At 39.8% G+C, this 23,338-nt stretch overlaps 1 protein-coding gene across 2 annotated transcripts in view; it reads right to left on the reverse strand.

The window, feature by feature from the left end:
- The window catches only part of MOV10L1 (Mov10 like RNA helicase 1), a 117,102-nt gene that overhangs the window by 16,476 nt on the left and 77,288 nt on the right, over window positions 1-23,338 (reverse strand). For both annotated transcript variants that reach the window (XM_075857203.1, XM_075857204.1), the window contains 8 exons: window positions 22,964-23,110; window positions 22,333-22,454; window positions 10,727-10,826; window positions 10,483-10,647; window positions 5,943-6,116; window positions 5,636-5,785; window positions 3,065-3,172; window positions 2,242-2,382 (listed from right to left, as the gene is read on the reverse strand). In XM_075857203.1, the coding sequence (XP_075713318.1) occupies window positions 2,242-2,382; window positions 3,065-3,172; window positions 5,636-5,785; window positions 5,943-6,116; window positions 10,483-10,647; window positions 10,727-10,826; window positions 22,333-22,454; window positions 22,964-23,110 (1,107 nt within the window). The remainder of the gene's footprint in view (window positions 1-2,241; window positions 2,383-3,064; window positions 3,173-5,635; window positions 5,786-5,942; window positions 6,117-10,482; window positions 10,648-10,726; window positions 10,827-22,332; window positions 22,455-22,963; window positions 23,111-23,338) is intronic.

Consider the following 23,338-nt stretch of genomic DNA (forward strand, 5'->3'; position numbering starts at 1 on the left):
AAACAGTGATTGATTCTCATATATACGTAGATCGCCACAGATACAACAGTGTGGCATGCCCGTCCTTATGTAAGACCGAAAATGGCGACTTCTTCCCGCCAAAAACAATATCACCCGACTCTCGCCAACTGAAAAGTATACTCCATCTTGGTTGAACATACCGTGTATTGGATGTCCCTCAGGCAGCAGTGTGCATCAGGCAGCTAGTTTTGTGTTCCGTGCATCGGTATTATTGAAGTAGATTCCGGGGTCGAACCAAGCCTCCACTGCCTCCATGACTTGCGTTCCCCAGCCTCGGAAGAAGTTACATAAGTAACGGCAATGTACCAATTGTGTGACAACGCCGCAATCCGCCTACCGTGCCCGTCAGCCCCCGTTTCTCCGGCACTCCACACGTGTGCGACAAAGCAGAGTGCAGGTGGCAGGAAGTCCGCAAGCCTCGGGACTGGTCACCTTCAGTAGCATACACTAGCCTGTTCGTGACGTCAATGACTTCGTCCGTCCCGTGCACCTGCGGCAGCACTCTGCGTGTAGAGTTATGCTGCATTGTGGAAGCAGGCCGCAACTTTCAGTGTCCACCGACGAAATGAGAGTAGCTGGTATCGTACCAGAATCCTCTCTATTCTGTATGGAGTATCTTAGGCAGTTAAATCCATCGAAGCAGGGACTTTTTTTTGTACCAAAATGAGGTTTATTTGAGCCGTTTTGGGCTTCAGCATTCAGGAGCACTCGCTCACACGTCTGATCCCATGGAGGTTAAGGTCCAGGCCACAACCCCCCCCCCCCCCCAATAGTCCCTACCTTTCTTTTATAGTCTGGTATACATATATGTAAATCATATATTATATATATTACAGCTATTATTGCTTAGTACGAAACACCATATTAGATATCGAAAACCGCAATATGCTGGTGTGTCTGCAGTGCACACCTATATAAAGCTGCTCAATACATATACAGAGGTATTCTCCCTTAACTTATCGCTAAACCCGTTATTTCAGTAAAATCAAAAAGAGAAGTTTTTACTAAATATTTAGTGAACTGGACAATAGATCATTCTTCATCCCTAGGGCAATCTGTAGAAAACAAGATTATATAGGGGCGCGGCCCCGTGTAACGTTACAACGGCCCCCCGCGACGTGATCGTGGGGTTCCGTTGGTTTGCAGGACAGCCTGGGTGTCTGATGAAGGTCTGCCGTCTTTGTACTCCTATGAAGCCATGCCTCAGTGTCAGTTTAAGGAAGTACTGCAATACATTAGTATTGCAGTATATCATGCAAGAGGAACAAGTAAAGAAAAAGTAAAAGTGTCAATTAAAGTTTTTAGTTTTTTTTCATAAATTCAAGTTAAAAAAATCTAAATTTTCCCCCAAGCACAATGTAAACCCCCCCTTTCCCTCAAGCACAATGTAAAAAATTAAATTAAAAAATTAACATAACTGGTATCTACGCGTCCATAAAAGTCTGTGAAATATTACAATATATCTTTATTTAGTCGGCACGGTGAACGCCGTAAAAGACCAAAAAAAAAAACAACAAAAAACAAAAAAGCCAGAATGGCTGTTTTTTGGTCACTTCATCTCCCACAAAAAATTTAATAAAAAGTGATCAAAAAGTCTCATGTACTCAAAAATGGTATCAATAGAAACTACAGCTCGCTCTGCAAAAAATAAGCCCTCATACTACTCAATCGACGGAAAAATAAAAAAAAGTTATGGCTCTCAGAATATGGCGACACAACTCAAATTTCATTTTTAACAATCAGTTTTCTCCTTGTAAAGGTGGTAAAACACAAAAAAAAACGATATCACCGTAATCGCGTTGACCCGCAGAAAAAAGGTAACATGCCAATTTTACCGAACAGTGAACGCCATAAAAACAAAACCCTCCAAAAGATTGAGGAATCGCTGTTTTTTTCCTATTCCACCCCACAAATATTTTTCCCCCAATTTCGCATTACATTATATGCTACAATAAATGGTGCCATGAAAATCTACAACTCGTTCCGCAAAAAACAAGCCCTCATACGCCAATATTGATGGAAAAATACAAAATGAGTTATGGCTTTTGGAAGGTGGGGAGAAAAAAACGAAAGTGAAAATCCGAAATATGGCTGCGGCGGGAAAAGGTTAAAGTAGTTTGCAACAAACACAACTGTTTAATGTCATCAGGCCAGAAAGGTGTAAACAAATAACATTTGTAAATCTCTCCTATTGAACCGTATACTACTCTGCACACTTACTTTCATAAGAATGTGGGGGTTTCCAAGTACAATCAGCAGGGCCTTTGGTCTAGTTGTTGCAACATTAAATCGTTTTGGATTGCAGAGGAATCCAAGCAAGGTTCTAGAATCATTATAAAGAGAATCTTCACAGGATCGCACCTGTACAAAGGACAAGCAATATTTCATTTGAAACATTTGTTTATCAGCAAGTGCCAAATTACTTATTGTCAACCTAATGCGATGTCATAATCCTCTCCAGTCTGATAGATGTTGGGCATTACATATTGTGGTTGTTAAACATTCCCGATTAAAAAGTCCATTTAGGGAAATAAATAAAAATGACAGCTGGGATCTTCCACAGTAATATTTACATAGAAAAGTGTGACAATTCCACAGCTCTAGACACATAGTAGCAATTCCTTCTGTAAACATTTTTACAATATTTTGATGTGAGATTGTCTCCGTTTAGTGTTATTTCAGTTGTGTCTTTCTAGCGTATTCTCTGTCAATGCAGAGTGCTACCTTAATACAGCGGGCGTAGCATTAGTGTATTTTCAACGGCAACACCCATTACCGATTTGCAATTTGAAGATAGAGCGGATATTATATAGTTCAAAAAAAATATTTGTCCCCATAGCCATCATGCTGTCTTATTATTGAACACTTAGCTGAAGTACAGCAAGGGTATGTGAATATACCTTCTATCTGGCTTTGCATATTAGTCTGACTGCTTGACAGTTTTAAAGGATTACATTGTTTATGTTCAGGGATTAGAATGAAAAACTTGGAAGTAAATGAAAAACTTCATAGGCAACAATCTGATGTAGAAGCTTATACATACCATTGAAATAATGATTACCAGGAATTCTTGACCTTGAAATTCTTCTACCGATCCCACCTTAATATCCATCAAGTCAACAGTCTTCAGAAGTGTTCGTATTTTCTCAACCTTTAAAAATAAATAAAATAACTAACTAAATGCTGCTGTATTATTATTATATACCCGCAATGGAGAAAGGGGTATGAAGAGTTTACCATCTACTCTGCATAGGACCGTGTTCTAACTTAATATTAAATAGTTTTTGATCACCAATCATTCTTTTAATTTCTAATACTATCAAAATTCTGAAGCCGACAGTGGCTTTCTCAAGCACCGGTCGGATCATTGCTCATGGCTGTTAAAAACAGGTTCTTGCATGTTGTTTCTAAAAAGATGGGACCAATGAGTGATCTATAGGAGTCTGACATCTGATCAGCAGAACAATGGGGCTGTGGTGCTGGCTGAAGAACCACTGCCTCTTCACGGCTGTACTAGACAGTGCAGTCCATACAGCCGTTCTGGCACTGCAGCTTTGTATCCACTAGATATTGAAGAATGACTGTAGGGATTCACATACATTTAGCTACAAGAGAAGAGTAAAAATAAGGTGGGAAATGCCATTGGGCTATAGGGCCTGGCTCGCAATCAGCATTTAAGCTTTGTGCAGACAAGCCCGGTACTACCATAGCAAGTGAGACAAACCATTTTTATTTATGGACTTTTTTGTGTATGGTGACACTGAAAAAAAAAAAAAAAGCGCTTCCACTAGCTGCCAATTGGTCATTGGTAATAGGAAGCTGAGCCCAAACTATGAAAAAAATCTTCAAACCATTATACCTCCTTTACAAATGTTACAGTTGGCACTACACATTTGGGCAGGAAGGGTACTGCTGGCATCCACTAAACCTAGATGTTTCAAACTAAACTTTCAGATGGGGACGTGCAATTCATTAGTCTAGACGTTTCCCCTTCAGTCAATGCTGGATACCAGACTTGTGCCTGGCCATGGAATCTCAATCCCATTAATTCCTGATGAAAAGCTCTTTTGATGAAGTTCCTAACACAGGCATTTAGGATCTTGGATACTGATGCAGCCACAAACAAAGGATTTGTACATGCGACACAGTTTAGTGCTTGGCAGCCACGTTCTGTGACTTTTGTGTCCTACTATTTTGTTGCTGTTCTTGCTCCTAGAGGTTTCTGCATCACAACAATAGAACTTACAGCTGACCAGCAGATCTAGCAGGACAGAAGTTTGACTAACTGACTTAATGGAAAGGTGGCATCTTATGACATGGCCATGTTAAAAGTCCTAACCCATTCTACTGCTAACGTCGGTCTATAGAGATGCATGGCTGTATGCCTGATTTTATGCACCTTTAAAGAAAATGGTGTGACTAAAAGGACCAAGCGTACTAACTTGGAGTGTTCATACATGTTTGGCTATGTAGTGTATATGGAAAATCATAACAAACTTTCAAGATTCAGGCCTCATGCACACTGCACGGCCGGCCGCAGACCGTTACCCGCATTTGCGGGCCATGCTCCCATATAAAAGTATGGGAGCAAGGTCCGTAAAAAGCAAAAGATAGGACATGTCCTATCTTTTGCGGCAGCTTTCTATGGCCTGGACACCTTCCTGTAAATAAACGGGAAGGTGTCCGTAGACAATACAAGTGAATTGGTCCGTAATCTGCTGACCTAAATTACGGTCCGCGATTACGGACGATTTTTACGGCTGTGTGCACGAGGCCTCAGAGAATGTATTTATCCATATTGCTCACAGTCCCAGTGGATATAACATTTTCCTTACATGACAGATATATGCGTCAAATTCATAGGGAGACAATTTACCCATTTATATTTTTTGGTCTGTGTGAGTCCATATGTGAGGATCCATATAATTCATTACATACAGGAGCAGCTATGTGCTATATTAAAGGGATTGTTCAAAGTCAGAAAATTTTCTTAATTTTTTAGCAAATGTAAAATAAAGATACTTACAACAACAAGGGGCAAGGATCTACCTCATCTTCCCTGAGTGTTGGTGAAATCATGAAGGGGCAGGCTACCGGTCTCCATTTATTAGCTAAGCCAGCCCATTTTATGTCACGGCTGAATGACATTACCCCCGTCTAGCCTGCAGACATTCCTCCTCCTCCCGCTCTACTTAGACCTAGTAGTCCTAGTATCACTGAAGTGGTATCACCCTTCCCCCATTGAGTGTCAGCCCATGAGCCCTCTCATGAGAGCTGTAGAGGATTTAGGCAGCAATAATAACAACAACAATAAAGCCGTATGGCTCACACTGGAAGGAGATAGTTACGGACTGACACACAACTGGAGATAGCACTGCAGAAAGGCACAATGCGCATGGGTCCTATGCTGTTCTCATCTCGGTAAGTTGTAGTTTACTATACAAACTATTCCCTAATTGTTTGTTTTTGAGGTAGGCCGGCTTGAAATACTAAACCTAAAACGGCATGCTGCTACGGATAGGTTCCCTTAAAGAATATTTTCTGAATTTGGACAACCCCTTTAAGGATCATACAAGCATATACATATAAAGCAGTCATTGAGCACCGACAGTACCTGTTTCCGATATGGTGCAATGACTCCAATGTCTCTGGCGGATACCGATGTGGTAACGTGTTTAGTAAGTATACAGGTGTACCTCATGACCTGCACAGCTTCTGATGGATTGAACCAGGATGGGTTTCTTCCTTCAGTCATTTCTGTTCCCTGTGGAAAAACTATTTTTAATGAAGATTTGGCTCAGAATTCTTTCCTTAAAATGGTGGAACAACTAACTAATAAATGAGAACAATAGATGTTTTTAGGACCATCATTTTACAGATATCACATACTACAGACCATTAAAGTGAAAGGACTTACATACCCTGACACCATGGAAAATGAATGGAAAACCTTTCTTGGGCAACTTGTCCCATCTTAGGAGACGGTTTACAACAGTTGGATCTGCACAGAATTCTAGTTCCTTATGGTAGAACAGCTTGGATGGGAGATGAAGCAAGGCAGCATGTGACCTGTAGTTCTTCATCAGTTTTGTAATCTTTCAATTATAAAAGAAAAAAACATCAGATCGAATGTAAACTATACATTGGTGGAAGAATATTTAGGGCATATTTACACCAAGCATTATTTTATGTGGTTTTGTGAAAATATTGGTAAAAACATGACAACACAGCATGTGAATAAGCCCTTAGATCTTTTTATCACAACTACTGCAAGTATCTTTCTTATCTCTCTTAAAACCGTATCACAATTGTTACCGTAAAGACCCAAAGTTTGGCTTAAAAATAATCAGTGGTGTAGCAAATAATGCAACAAAGCAATAACGTGTTCAGTCATCTTCAGGCATTTGCTGCTTATAACTTCATACATCATTTATTTATTTCCTGGAGCTTGTACAGCGCCATCATCCTTATTCAAACGTTACTTGGATTTTAATGGGAGTCCCATGCTTAGGCTGTGTTCACATTTGCGTTAGGCGCCTTTGTTGCAGATTGTCAAAATTGCTGTGCTATGTTATTCCGCTAAAATGACGTACACCATGATGGAACTCATTAAAGTTAATGGTGTCTGTTGGTGCCATTGGTGTTAGTCATGTGACGGATCCGTAACCACATTGAATTCGGTTTTTCGGCTTCTATGGTGGATCAGAAAACCGAATTTGCTGGCACAGATGTGGACAGAGCTTCTCACTTTATAGCACAGGAATACTGGAACATTTCTGTAGACTTTCTGGTTAGTTTAGCAAGTTAAAAATGCAAAAAATGCTAAATAATGGAGCTAAATATAAATTATGTGCAATAGTCTAATATTTAAAAGGAGAACTATCAGAATAAAATGATGTACATTAAAAATGTGAAAACTATTTTTAATATCTTCGTTTTATGTCGAGATATGATCCTTTGAGCGTATAGGCTGCATTACTGAGACTACGATGACATGTACCCTGATGTTTGTCAGGTGTAATGCTGTCATGGAGGCCTGGTGTGGTTCTTGATCACCCAATGCAATATCATATTTTTTTTCTGGCTTGAATGGTGGCAGTTGTGTGTGTGTATATGTGGTGACATCAATGTATTTGGCAATTGGAACCAATAGAAGACCTCCATGACAGAAGTGCACCTAAAATAAATCCAGAGTGTAATCACTCAGTAGTGCAGCTTCAGGTATTGGGTCTGTAACTTGGAGATAATCAAAACATTTTCCACATTTTTAATATAAACGAATGTTTTTTTGTTAATTATTTTTCCTCTGCTACGTCCCCTTTAACCCTTGGCCACTTTTGACCTTCCTGACAGAGCCTCATTTTTCAAATCTGACATGTTTCACTTTATGTGGTAATAACTCCGGAATGCTAGCCTAGCCAAGCGATTCTGAGATTGTTTTCTCGTGACACATTGGACTTTGTGTTATTTGCCCGATACATTCAGTATTTAATTGTGAAAAACACCAAAATTTAGCGAAAAATGACAAAAATTAGCATTTTTCTCAATTTAAATGTATCTGCTGGTAAGACAGGCAGTTATACCACACAAAAATGTTGCTAAATAACATCCCCCATATGTCTACTTTAGATTGGCATAGTTTTTTGAACATCATTTTATTTTTCTAGGACGTTACAAGGCTTAGAACTGTAGCAGCAATTTCTCACATTTTCAAGAAAATTTCAAAATGCTATTTTTACAGGGGCCAGTTCAGTTGTGAAGTGGCTTTGAGGTCCTTAGATATTCGAAACCCCCAAACGGTTGTTTGGACACACGGCAGGGCTTAGAAGGGAAAGAGCGCCATTTGGCTCTTGGAGCTCAAATTTAGCAGGCATGGTTTGCGGAGGTCATGTCGCATTTGCAAAGCCCCCTAGGGGACAAAACAGTGGAAACCCCCAACAAGTGACCCCATTTTGGAAACTATACCCCTTGAGGAAATTATCTAGGGGTATAGTGAGCATTTTGACCCCACAGGTTTCTTGCAGACATTTTTGGAATTAGGCTGTGAAAATGAAAATCTACATTTTTTTCAAATAAAATGTAGGTTTAGCTAATTTTTTTTCATTTCCACAAATGACTAAAGGAGAAAAAGTACCATAAAATTTTGATCCCAAAGGTTTTTTGCTGAATTAATTAGAATTAAGCCATGAAAATGAAAACTAATTTTTTTTTTCCAACAAGATGTAATTTTAGATCAACATTTTTCATTTTTACAAGGAATAGAGAAGAAAAAACACCCCAACATTTCTAAAGTAATTTCTCCCGAGTACGGTAACACCCCATATGTGGTTATAATCAGCTGTTTACGTATATGGGAGCATTCAGAAGAAAAGGAGCGGTATTTATCTTTTGGAGCGTAGATTTTGCTGGAATGGTTTGCGGACGCCATGTTGCATTTGCAAAACCACTGATGTACCAAACAAGTGACCCGGTTTTAGAAACTACACCCCTAAAGGCATTTATCAAGGGGTGTAGTGAGAATTTAGACTCCACAGGTGTTTTTCAGAAATGAATACGCAGTGGATGGTGCAAAGTGAAAATTGCAATTTCTCCACTGATCTGCCCATTCACCGCACAATATGTTGTGCTCCTAGAGAATCTTACCCCATAAATTGTTAAGCGGGTTCTCCCGGGTATGGTAATGCCTTACTTGTGGACATAAATTGCTGTTTGGGCACACTGTAGGGCTAAGAAGGGAAAGACCGCCATTTTGAGCATGGATTTTGCTTGGTAATAGTTCTGTTTGGGGTTTTGCTGGTATTTCCGTTTATAATGTGGGGGCATATGTAATCTGTGCGGAGTACATCAGCGCATAATAAGAGGGTATAATAATGGGGTAAATAATACAATTATCCATAGAAGTGTGTTACGCTGTGAAGCGATCCGTTATGCACAGGCCGGTGTCACACAGATAAACGGTTTTCTTTCTTATCCCCCCTCTGTAACGTTCTGCACCTTTTGGGGACTTTTTCTCCTTCGTAGTTTGGGAAATATTACTGGGAAAGTGTTGCCCTGGTATAATACGGGCACCCTCGCTTCCAGCGGATGTGCTATGTCCCTTCCTTTCCTAAATACTAGGGCCCTGAAACTGAAGGAATGTTCCCCTCCGGCCTGCGCATTGAGATGTTTTTTCATCACCGCATTACTAGTGCCGTAACTTTTTTATTTTTCAGTTGATTGAGCGGTGTGCGGGCTTGTTTTTTGCGAGACGGGCTGTAGATTTTATTGGTACCATTTTAGAACACATACGACTTTTTGATCACTTTTTATTTCATTTTTTGGTAAAGGAAATTACCAAAAACAAGCAATTCTGGAATAGTTTTTATTGTTTTTTTTTTCGGCATCCACAGTGCGCCCTAAATTACATGTTAGCTTTATTCTGCGGGTCGATACGATTACGGCGATACCAAATTTATAGTTTTTTTTATGTATTGCAGCTTTTGCACAATAAAATCACTTTTTTTATAAAATCATTTGTTTTCTGTGTTGACATATTCTAAGACCCATAACTTTTTTATTTTTGCTTGCACAAAGCGGTGTCAGGGATTATTTTTTGCGGGACGGATTGCCGTTTTTATTAGTACTATTTTGGAGTAAATGTGACTTTTTGATCACTTTTTATAGCATTTTTTTGGAATGAGATGTGACCTAAAAACAAAGATTCTGGCGTTGTTTTTCATGTTTTTTTTTTTACGGCGTTCACCGTGCGGGATAAATTACATAATAGTTTTGTAGTTTGGGTCGTTATGGACGCGGCGATACCAATTATGTATAGTTTTTTTAATTTTTACGGTTTTTCCCCATAATAAAAGACTTACTATGGGAAAAAAGTCAGTTTAGATTTATTTTTATTTGAAATGTGTGTGTTTTTATTGTTTTACCACATTTTTATTAACTTTTTTAAACTTTTTTGACTTGTCCCACTAGGGGACATGAGGGCCTGATGCCCCGATCGCTACTCTAATACACTGCACTACATACGTAGTGCAGTGTATTAGCGCTGTCAGTTATTCACTGGCAGCAAGCCTATGAGGACGCGCCGCAGGCGGGTCCTCATCGGCTCCCGTACAAGGCAGACTCGGACACCATTTTCTGGCGTCCGATTGCCACAGCAACCCAGCGATTGCATCACTGGGTTGCCGGTCGGGTGAAAACCTATCAGATGCTGCGCTCTATTGAGCGCAGCATCTGAGGGGGTTAATCTGCCGGATTGGAGAATAACTCCGGTCCTGGCAGTTACAGGAGGGTGCCAGCTGTATAATACAGCTGTCACTCTGCGGTGGTGGTGCCGGCTCTGCTCCTGAGCCCGCACCATCACTGCGCCGTAACTGTACTGCGATTTGCGGGAACACCTTCCCGGCAGCACCGTATATATACGGCGGATGTCGGGAAGGGGTTAAGGTTTGACATTGTTTTACATACCAACAAAGGGTTATAGTTCCCACAGGCACCATACGTTTCTTCATCCCTTAAATATATTGGAAGAGCCATGAGCCTTTCTAGCAATGATATACTAAGCCCATAAGCCAAAGCAATTCTTGACTTTATCACTGGTCCAAGCTGCATAGGATCTCCTGCAAGAATGATCTGTAAAAGTAGAAAATATATTTAAAGACAAAATCAGTTACATAGTGGGACTGAGAAACGTCTTTGTGAGCGCTAGTACCTGGCCAGTAACTTCCGATACTAAACCCAGAGGTATGAGACACTCCGGTTCACTAGCTTGTCCAGCTTCATCAATGACGACATGAGTGAAGTGTCCAACCCTGTAAGGATTCAAGATATTAGTATTCAGACTTGTATACAATGCAAACTATCGATAGGTAATGATGCCAAAATATATATTAAAGCAGATCTCCAGGATCCCCCCTGAAACACTGGTTCTTTCACTGGTGATTTACTCTGAGGTTAGCTTATAAGAATATCCTTCCCGTAAGAAAAATCGTCTCCATGCATTGACTTCCTGGTAGACTGGCTGCTGTGCATAGCATGAATCAAAACAGGAGTATGCCACAGGACACCCTTTTGGCTTTCATTGGGTGAATGGGGTCCTATAGATATACACTATATGGACAAAAGTATTCGCAGACCTACAAATTACACCTACAGGAGTTTTAGGACACCCCATTCTAAATCTATGGGCATTATTATGGAGTTGGTCCCTCCTCTGCAGCAATAACAGCATCCACTCTTCTGGGAAGGCTTTCAGCAAGATCTTTGAGTGTGTCGGTCTGAATTTTTGCCCATTCACCCAGAAGAGCATTTGTGAGGTCAGACACTGATGATGGTCGAGACGGCCTGGCTCGCAATTTCTGTTCTAGTCCATTCCAAAAGTGTTCGATGGATTTGATGTCAGAGCTCTGTGCGGGCAAGTCAAGTTGTTCAAATCCAAACTCCCCAAACCATGTCTTTATAGACTTTGCTTTGTGCACTGAGGCACAGTCATACTGGAACAAAAAAGGGCCTTCCGCAAACGGTTTCCTCAAAGTTAGAAGCATACAATTGTTTAAAATGTCTTGGTATGAAGAAGCATTAAGTTTTCCCTTCACTGGAACTAAGGGGCCCAGGCCAACCCTATAGCATTATCCCTCCTCCACTAAACTTTACAGTTTGCACAATGAAATCAGGTGGGTAACGTTCTACTGGCATTCGCCAAACCCAGACTTGTCTATCAGACTGCCAGAGAAAGGTGTGATTCGTCACTCCACAGAACACATTTTCGCTGTTCCACAGTCCAGTGACGACGTGATTTGAATCACTTCATCTGACGCTTGGCATTGTGCTTGGTAATGTAAGGCTTGCATGCAGCTGCTTGGCCACAAAATCCATGCCATGACGCTACCAGCGCTTAGTTTTCGTCTGGCTATTAATGTCAGAGTAGTTTTGGTACTCTGCAGTTATTGAGTCAGCAGAGTGTTGACGACTTTTTTTCACTATGTGCCTCAGCAGTCCGCGACCCTGCTCTGTAACTTTACGTTGTCTGTCACGCTGCCACTTTGCAATAATACCACTCACAGTTGATCGTGCAATATCTAAGAGGAAAGAAAATTCACAATCTGACTTGTTACAACGGTGGCATCCTATTACAGTACCATGCTGGAATTCAGAGAGTTCTTTACAAACATTTGTGAAGGAATGAGTCTTTCTAAAGGCAGGCTGCATGACTAGGTGCTTGATATTATACACCCGAATTTAATAAATAAGAGGTGCCCCAATACTTTTGGTGTATGTGCAGGGAGCTGTAGCTGTACCCTAATAAAACTGAGCTTTAACAAAGCCAGGTGGCCAATACTGAAGAAAATACAACAGATAATAATACTCATTTATGGCTATTTGGACTACATTTGATGTATGAGCCGGTAAAAGCTCACAACATATACATTAGGATGTGCTGAATGCCTAACAGTAACATCCGACACTCAGACGAACGGTACTGTTTAACGGATACGTCATGAAAAGAGGTAATAAGAGTTCATGACATATCCGTTAAATATACTAGTCCTTCTCAATGAATTAGAATATCAAAAAGTTAATTTAATTCAATTAAAAAAGTGAAACTCCTATATTATATAATTCATTGCACACAGAGTGATCAATTGCCAACGTTTTTTTTCTTCTAATGTTGATGATTATGACGAACAGTTAATGAAAACCCAACATTTAGTGTCGCAGAAAATTAGAATATTATATAAGCCCAAGTTCAAAAAAGATTTTGAATATCGAAATGTTGGCCTACTGAAAAGTATGTACGGTATATGCACTCAATACTCGGTCGGGGCTCCTTTTGCATGAATTACTGAATCAATGCGGCGTAGCATGGAGGTGATCAGCCTGTGGCACTGCTGAGATGTTATGGAAGCCCAGGTTGCTTTGATAGCGGCCTTCAGCTCGTCTGCATTGTTGGGTCTGGGGTCTCATCTTCCTCTTCACAATACCCTATAGATTCTCTAGGGGTTTAGGTCAGGCAAGTTTGCTGGCCAATCAAGCGCAGTGATACTGTGGTTAAACCAGGTATTGGTACTTTTGGCAATGTGGGCAAGTGCCAAGTCCTGCTGGACAATGAAATCAGCATCTCCATAAAGCTTGTGAGCAGAGGGAAGCATGAAGTGCTCTAAAATCTGGTAGACGGCTGCGTCGTCTCTGGACTTGATAGAACACAGTGGACCAACACTGTTGCTTAGGGGTTCAAAGTCCTGTTTTCAGATGAAAGTAAATTTTGCATTTCGTTTGGAAATCTCGGTCCCAGAGTCTGGAGGAAGAGTGGAGAGGAGTCAATCCAAGTTGCTTGCGGTCCAGTGTGAAGTTTCCAGTCAGTGATGGTTTGGGGAGCCAGGTCATCTGCTGGTGTTGATAATCATCAACGTTTAAAGAAAAAAATGCTAGAAATAGATCACTCTGTGTGTAATGAATCTATCCAATATATGAGTTTCACTTTTTGAATTGAATTACTGAAATAAATTAACTTTTTGATGATATTCTAATTCATTAAGGACTAGCATACCATTATAGTCCATGCATGACAAATACCAATGTTAGGCACCATGGGTCGGAAATGCTGTGGAAATTCTGCAGCGTATTACAGTAGCAGAAAGGTGGATGAGATTTGAACAAATCTCATCCACACACTGCAGAAAACAAGTCTGGAAATTGACCTGCAGTGCAGACTCTCAATCTGCAGAATGTTAATTTATCTTGTGCAAATTCAGCAATATTTCCATCCTGTGTGCAGGAGGCCATGGGCATCCATTTAATGAATCAGTCACCCATAGGCTGCAATGGTATAACGAATATGTCAAACAAATAAAGTGGCATCTGTCTCCCAGAGGCTACCATGTTAAAAAAAAAAAAGTATACGTTTAACGTATACAGTAAGTTTTTTGCTGGAATCTGCAGGTCGGAATAGCAGTCTACTATGCTAATCCATCCCTTTTTTTTGTGGTAATCTGACATATACCAGCTCAACAGACTTCAAAAGTACACTCGTTTGGCCTACATCTGACAATGCCGCACTATGGACACGTTTATCGTGTACGTTGGAAGCTTTCCTGACGTACACGTTAGAAAAAAAAAAAAAAAGTGATGTGAACATGGCACTCACTCTAAACACGTCTAAAACCTTGCGGTCTTCTTAATGTAATATTGCACTTGGTATGTTTTTTGGCTTTTTTTGTAAATTCCTTCTTTATTTGCTTTTTCAAACAAGGAACATATCAAGCAAGGGAACAAAAAAGAAAAAACGGGGGGAAGGGACAAGGGCACATAGGCCCAAGATATTGCATCAAACAATCTACAAAATCATATATGCGACATTAGGGACAGAGGAGGGGTAAGGACAGGGGAGAGAAAGGAAAAGGGGGGGAATGGAGGAGGGGGAACACATGGGTACATGATCCAGAATACAATTCAAAAACGTCTGAAATTTCAGCTGGCCATGATGGTCCGATATTCTGGAGAGTCCGGATAGACAATCCAATGGGACCAAGTCTTGGAGAAGCTGCCAGGTCTGTTAGTCAACTGAGATGCAAGGTCTTCCATGTGCTTAATTTCCTCTATTTTATGAAACCAGAGTATGAGAGGGAGGTTCCGTACTTTTCCACAGAACAGGTATACAAGCTCGAGAACTGTTAACTAAGTGTCGAAGAATAGACTTTTTGTATATTGGAAAAGGAATGTCGCTGAGATGAAGCGGAAAAGGCCGGAGTAAAAGGTATGGTGTGGTCAGAGAAAGAGGAGATTATTCTCAAGACTTCCTGCCAGAAATGAGACAACACTGAACAATCCCAGAAGGTATGGTGAAGGGTCCCTTCAGAAGACCCGCAGCGCCAGCAAAGAGAAGAGACATTGGGGAACATAACATGGAGTCTAGACAGAACACAGTACCATCGAGATAAAAGTTTATATCCTGCCTCTTGGATACGACTAGAAATTTACAATCCATGAGTTAAATCATAAATCCTGGTCAATATGGAGTCAGAAAAAGAGAAATTCAAATCCCGCTCCCACTTGTCCACAAAAGGAGGCAGTGGCTGCGTCGAAGAGGAGCCCAACATGGCATAGATAGTGGAAAGGGCATGTCGCATCGGGCCCGTTCCCGAGCAAAGGGTTTCCAATGGGGTGACGGAACGGGAAAGGGCGGCGGGGGGTGGGAGGGAGACAAGGAAATGATGGAGTTGGTTTGCCTTCCACAATCCCAAAGGACAAGGGTCCAGAGTGGAAACGAGAGCTTCCAAGGTCGGCCAAGATTCCCGTGTCAAAAAATGGATGGCTCGATATCATCCAAAAGACGCCCATCTCTGAAAAACAGGGTCCGACAGGCCCGGTGTGAAGGATGGCCCAATATCGGTAGTAACGGGGAAGGACAGGGTAGAAGTTGTGACCCAGTAGAGTTTCTGATTATTGTCAAGGTAGTGTGAAAGAGGAAAAGAATTGTGGTTCCTATTATAAATTGAAAATAATAAATTTTATTTTTGTATTTATATTAAAATATTTTTAATATTTCTATATTTCTCAATGTAGGTCAATTATTCAGTAGTGCAGAGGACACCTTGTCCTGCATTTAAAGAAAATAATTTGTCTTTTATATGCTACTATCATATAACATTAAAGTTGGACTTGCTGAGGTGAGTATAGATCTAATGACAGATATATTACATGTACTGTGTGAATCAGTGTTGGCTGTCAATCATTAAACATTGTATCAGTTTTGTATGCACTGATATTTCCAATGTTTTCTGTTTGTAAATAGACAAGTATTAGTTATACATTGTGTCTATTCATTTTGTACTGAAATCAAACAGACACTTTATCTATTTTTTTGTGCTTTGCACTGATGTTGTTAGATCATATTCTCAGGATAAATTACAACAGTCATTGCTGAAATTTAATTTTTATTTTTTATATTTTTTTATTTATTGTCTATTCTATAATTTTTTGCAGTCCAAATTTTGTTATGTTACGCTGGCTACCTCAAGTAGTGCCAGTGCGGTAACTTGTAAAAGGTGAGCACTATAGGGTATACTATTATTGTAGTGTGCTCTGAACTGGTTCCCTCCTTAATTTTGTAGGAGGCTATTCACATTGGTACTATGCGGTTTTTAGGCTGGGTAGTTTGTATGTTATATGCTGCTTGTATCTCCGATCCTCATTGTTGGGATCAGTAGCAAGATAATTTGCTTGTATTGACTTTATATGTAGGTTACTTGCGGTCTGCCTTCTGTCAAAAGCAGCGAGCAGCAGCCGATTGAAATTTTGGGGTCAAGAGGAAGCCGGAATGCCGGCGAAACGCGCGTCGGGTGTCCAGTCATATTAATGAACTCAATGTACAAGGTCTTAGCCCAATTTCAATGCTACTACCAATGATATAAAAATTAACAAACAGTCTGCAAAGACTTACTTGTAAAAGCACTGCTCCCTGCAGGAGAGCGGGACGTGAATTTTGACAAATGCTGCAGGGTGAATATCCCTGACAGCGCATACAAAGCCAGCTGACTTGCAGAGCAAGTCAATTAGACCACACACAGTGCTGTTAGCTACGGCCGTCTCTGCAAAAACGGAGATATAAGAAAATATAATGGCTAGCAGTTTTTTAAGAAAACATACTTTTAAGCGCAATCCTAACTGAATATACAGCGCTTAGAATAACACGATGATATATACAAGCAGCCTGGTCAGAACTTAGCACGTCGATACACACAAGCGGCCTGATTATAAAATTTCAATCGGCTGCTGCTCGCTGCTTTTGACAGAAGGCAGACAGCAAGTAACCTACATATAAAGTCAATACAAGCAAATTATCTTGCTACTGATCCCAACAATGAGGATCGGAGATACAAGCAGCATATAACATACAAACTACCCAGCCTAAAAACCGCATAGTACCAATGTGAATAGCCTCCTACAAAATTAAGGAGGGAACCAGTTCAGAGCACACTACAATAATAGTATACCCTATAGTGCTCACCTTTTACAAGTTACCGCACTGGCACTACTTGAGGTAGCCAGCGTAACATAACAAAATTTGGACTGCAAAAAATTATAGAACAGACAATAAATAAAAAAATAAAAATTAAATCTCAGCAATGACTGTTGTAATTTATCCTGAGAATATGATCTAACAACACCAGTGCAAAGCACAAAAAAAATAGATAAAGTGTCTGTTTGATTTCAGTACAAAATGAATAGACACAATGTATAACTAATACTTGTCTATTTACAAACAGAAAACATTGGAAATATCAGTGCATACAAAACTGATACAATGTTTAATGATTGACAGCCAACACTGATTCACACAGTACATGTAATATATCTATGTCATTAGATCTATATTCACCTCAGCAAGTCCAACTTTAATGTTATATGATAGTAGCATATAAAAGACAAATTCTTTTCTTTAAATGCAGGACAAGGGGTCCTCTGCACTACTGAATAATTGACCTACATTGAGAAATATAGAAATATTAAAAATATTTTAATATAAATACAAAAATAAAATTTATTATTTTCAATTTATAATAGGAACCACAATTCTTTTCCTCTTTCCCTATTTCCAAAGTAAAATAAATAACAATAATCGGTGGTGTACACCTTGTGGTTCCCCATAACTCACTTTGTATATATAAATAAGTGAGGGTATCAGCAAAATCTTTATTTTGTCAAGGTAGTGGAAACGGTAGGGTGAGATGGAGAGGGCAAAGAAGAATTGGGAAGCCAGGGCAATATGTGGAGAGGCGAGGAGCAGAGGTCTGATTCCAATATAACCCAAAGCTTGGCATCAGCATTACGATGCCAATCCACTAGCCTAGTGAGGTGGGTAGCCCTATAGTATGCATAGATGTCAGGTAATCCAATTCCCCCCTGTCGTTTGGGTCTATAGAGCAATGACTGAGATTCTGGCTGTGTTATTATTACACACAATATGGAGAAGAGGGAGGCAAAGCCCTGAAGAAGGACCGAGGGATATAAATGGGCAGGGCCTGTAGTAGGTAAAGAATCCTAGGGAGAACGTACATCTTTAGTATTGAGCAGCGACCAAACCACGTAAAGGTACCCATAGACCATCTATCCAAGTCTTTTTTAACAGAGGACAGTAGGCGAGGGAAGTTGGCCTGGTAGAGTCCCGATGTACGCGGGGTGAGGTGAACTCTCAGATATGGTAAGGTAGACATAGACCACTTGAACGGGAAGGAAGCTGCTAATAAAGCAAGAGCTGTCTGTGGCAAAGAAATATTGAGGGCTTCCGATTTCTGCAAATTGATCTTGTAATTTGATAGGGTCACACCTGGTATGTTTTTGACTGTTTGTCTTTCCACAATATTTGACAGCACACTGAACTGTACAGGACAAAAAGCTGTTCCTGAATTTAAATGATCACGCAAACAGTCCTAAAAATACCATATAAATTGTGGGCCCACAAAAGCAGTCACACAAGGCATTTCTTCAATCCAGTGAGGCTTCTTGTCCAAACAGTGAAATCATACATTACAAAAAGGTTTTAGGTTACAGCTAATTTCCTATTACAGTGGGATTTCCCCGGGAATGGCATTTTTCTAGGATATAGGCTGTATAGGATATAAACTGTATCACTCCTAAATAAGTGTTCTGAAAAGAACTGCACTAAAGTTAATGTGGCTGAGCTGTAGTTTCTTCACAATATGAGGTGGGGGGCTGTGCCACGAAAAAATAAATAAATAAATACCGCAAAAAGTGGCTTTACTAATGTGACCCCCTTGTTCTTATGGTCAATGGAGGCAACAGTATTGTTTTTTTTGTTGTTTGTTTTTTAAACACTAGAACTATGAGAACGCGTTTCCATGTTCTTTTAGAGATCCAGGCATACAATTTTTTGGCACAATTGACCGGGATATCTTTGGATAAAGTAGGAACCTGCAGTGTGTTTACCTATTTGGAAATTTTTATTACCAAAAGTGTTCTCATATTTCTGCTTGATTTTGCTTGTTATGCATGTTTTTAACCGCTTCCCGACCGCCCACAGTAAATTCACATCGGCACTTGCTGGGCAGCGCAAACGTGAATTCACGGTGGGTGTTAAAAGCACGATCCGTGTGTCTCAGAGTAGTGCTGACACCCGGATCGCGCTGTTATCCCCGGCCTCTGGTCCCGGAGACATGATCGGAACCTAATTGGTTCAGGTACCGGTCATCTGATCGCAGGGAAAGTTTGTTGTAGCAACGAACCGGAAAGTTTGTTGCTATAACAAACTGGAAAGTTTGTTACTATAACACACTGGAAAGTTTGTTGCTACAACAAACTTTCCCAGGGACTGATTGCGGGTGCTGCAGTCGGTTATAAGGCAAAACTGGAGGCCATACAACAGCCCCCGAGTCTGCTATGCACGGCAGCCTATGAGAACCACCCGGAGGCCGGTCCTCATAAGCTTCCTGTCAGTGTGACTCTCAGCGTCACACTGACAGTTTATAATACGTTACACTACCTAGGTAGTGTAATGTATAATAGCAGCCATGAGGGCTGCAGGTCTTCAAGTAAAACAAGTTAAAAGAAAAAGTAATAAAAATATTTTATAAAAGTGTAAAAACAAGTTATAAGTTACAAAAACAAAAAATGCTTTTTTTCCTATAAGTCTTTTATTATAGGAAAAAAATGAAAAAGTTCAAAAAAAATGTACACATATTTGGTATCACCGCGCTCATAACGACCCAAACTATAAAACTAATATTTTTACCGCACGGTGAACACCGCAAAAATTTTTTTTAAAAACAATGTGAGAATCACTATTTTTTAGTCATCAACCCTCCCAAAATATAGAATAAAAAGTGATCAAAAAGTCACATGTACCCCGAAACAGTACCAATAAAAACTACAACCCGTCCCGCAAAAAACAAGCCCTTACACAGCTTTTTTGACTGATAAATAAAAAAGTTACGGCTTTTATCGAAAAGTGATTTTATTGCGCAAACGCCACAAAACATAAAAAAAGATATACATATGGTATCGCCGTAATTGTATCAACCCGCAGAATAAAGTAAAATGCCATTTATAGCGCACAGTGAACACTGTAAAAAAAAAAAAGACAAAAAACAGTCAGAATTTGTTTTTTTGTCACTTTGTTTGCCCAAAAAAATGTAATAAGTGATAAAAATAAATAAATCACATGTACTCTAAAATGGTACCAATGAAAACTACAGATTGTTCCGCAACAAATAAGCCCTCAAACAGCTCCGATGAAGAAAAAATAAAAAAAGTTCTGACTCTCAGAATATAGCGACAGAAATTGTGCAGTGTCCAAAAGCGGATAAGATCGGGCGCCAATTATCAGTGCGACATCGGCCACATATCTGCGGATTATTATTTATCCCATTATTATACCCTGATGTACTCCGCACAGCTCACATATGCCCCCACATTATAAACCGAAATACCAGCAAAACCCCAAACAGAACAGTTACCAAGCAAAATCTGCCCTCCAAAAGCCAAATGGTGCTCCCTCCCTTCTGAGCCCCACAGCGTGCCCAAACACCAGCTTACGTCCACATATATGATATTTTATATCCGGGAGAACCCGCTCAACATTGTATGAGGTATTTATTTACATTAGTATTGCAGTGTATTGTACCAGCGACCTAATGATCGCTCGTTCCAGTCCCCTAAAGGGACTTTTGGGAGGTTTCCACTGTTTTGGTACCTCAGGGGCTTTGCAAATGCGACATGACACCCAGCTAAATTTGTGCTCCAAAAGCCAAATATTGTTCCTTCCCTTCTGAGTCCTGCCATGGGTCCAAACAGCAGTTTATTACCACATATGGGGTATTGCAGTAATCGGGACAAATTGCTTTACAAATTTTGGGGTCATATTTCTCCTTTTATTCATTGTAAAAATGAAACATTAAACAAGTACATTCTCATGGCCTAATTCCACTAAATTCAGCAAAAAAAACTGTGGGGTCAAAATGCTAACTATACCCCTAGAAAAATTCCTTGAGGGGTGTAGTCTTGAAAATGTAGTCACTTTTGGGAGGTTTCCACTGTTTTGCTCCCTTCAGGGAGTTGCAAACGCGACATGGCACTGAAAACCAATCCAGCAAAATGTGCGCTTCAAAATCCAAACGGCGCTCCTTCCCTTCTGAGCTCTGCCGTCGGTCTAAACAGCAGTTTAGTACCACATATGGGGTATTGCCGTAATCGGGAGAAGTAGCTTTACAAGTTTTGGGGTGCTTTTTATTCTTTATTCGTTGCAAATATTTTTTTTTATATTTTTTCAGAAAAAAAAAGTAGATTTTCACTTTCACAGACTGGCTCCAATAAATATAGCAAAACACCTGTGGGGTCAAGATGCTAACTGTGCCCCCAGATAAATTCCTTGAGGTGTGTCGTTTCCAAAACCGTGTCACTTTTGGGGGATTTCCCCTGTTTTGGCACTACAAGACCTCTTCAAACCGGACATGGTGCCTAAAAATATATTCTAAAAAAAAGGAGGCCCCAAAATCCACTAGGTGCTCCTTTGCTTCTGAGGCCGGTGCTTCAGTCCATTACCACACTAGAGCCACATGTGGGATATTTCTAAAAACTGCAGTATCTGGGCAATAAATATTGAGTTGCGTTTCTCTGGTAAAATCTTCTGTGTAACAGAATTTTTTTTTTATTACAAATGAATTTCAGCAAAAAAAATGAAATTTGTCAATTTCTCCTCTACTTTGCTTTAATTCCTGTGAAGCGCCTAAAGGGTTAAGAAACTTTTTGAATACTTTGAGGGGTCCAGTTTTTAATATGGGGTGATTAATGGGGTCTATCTAGTACATAAGGCCCTCAAATCCGCTTCAGAACTGAACTGGTCCCTGTAAAAATAGCCTTTTTAAATTTTCTTGAAAATGTGAGAAATTGCTGCTAAAGTTCTAAGCCTTGTAACGTCCTAGAAAAATAAAGTAAAAAAAAACTATGCAAATATAAAGTAGACATATGGAATATGTGAAATAGTAACCATTTTGTGTGGTATTCCTATCTGTTTTAAAAGCAGATACATTTAAAATTAGAAAAATCATAATTTTTGCACATTCTCTCTAATTTTTTTTACAAATAAGCAATGAATTTATTGATCACATTTTTCCACTAACATAAAGTACAATAGGTCACGAGAAAACAATCTCAGAATCGCTTGGATAGACAAAAGTATTCCAGAGTTATTACCACATAAATTGACACGTCAGATTTTAAAAAATGGGGCTGGTCCTGAAGGCCAAAATGAGCTCGGTCCTGAAAGGCTTAACATAGTAACGGGAAGATTAGTTTTTATCTCACCTTAAGCCTATCTGATAGAACATTCCAGCACTGCAGCATGTAGAAATTATGATACGAAAACGAGAGGCTTTTTGAATATCTTCTCCAGGTCTACAGTATGGTTTCACAGTGTCATTAATTGCCTAAAAACATAAAGGAAGAAGAATAACAGAACATGGACAATGGCCTTTACAATGCCAGGATAACATGTAGGATACAGAATAGAATTAAAGCAAGTTCAAATCGGTCTCATACATTTTCTTGATAGAACAAATAAAGAAAACTAAGCTTCCCGTTACGATCTGTGAATTGATGTCTAAACAACTGCGGCTTTAGGAATGTGATATTGTATGTAATGTATACTGTATATCAACTTCACCTTGACATGAATTTGAGGAGACAGTTACAGCAATGTTATTGTATAATGCAATATGTGAAGGTAGTTATTGTATCCCTGCTGCATGAGCGATGTCATGAATGATTTGAACCAAGTTAAATCAAAATCCATAATATTAAATTTGCAGTAAGGTACTACTCATCTTTGTTAAGCTGGCCATACATAGGAAATGTTTTAGTTCAATTCCAAATTTCAATAAAATTATGAAAAATATATACAAATATATAAACCAATAGATATAATTTCTTGTGCTACCTCTTCCTGACGACTGGAAGCATTCACCCTCACCATGCTACCAAGTTCTAGATGGCCACTTTCATGAAGACGGAGACATACAAGATCAGCAGCACTGTTAGAGGGGGCACAAACCAAAATACGACTGTCTGGCAAAGCATAATAAATCTGTAGAGAAAAAGAAAACGTAATCATCAGGGGCACACTTGGGGGTTTCCTAGTACCTGGAAATTATATAAGCATACCATATACACACAGTGTAGCAGGAAGGGCGGCACTGTGAAAAGGATTTCAAATCCCAGAAGGGTGCTCAGCTCACTAGTTTGACCTCTAAACCCGGACCTTAGCAGGAAAACTAAAAAAAGAGCGGCACTCCAAAAATGGCTTAGTTCAAAT

Source organism: Rhinoderma darwinii, chromosome 3 (assembly GCF_050947455.1).
Source record: "Rhinoderma darwinii isolate aRhiDar2 chromosome 3, aRhiDar2.hap1, whole genome shotgun sequence".
Taxonomy (NCBI): domain Eukaryota; kingdom Metazoa; phylum Chordata; class Amphibia; order Anura; family Rhinodermatidae; genus Rhinoderma; species Rhinoderma darwinii.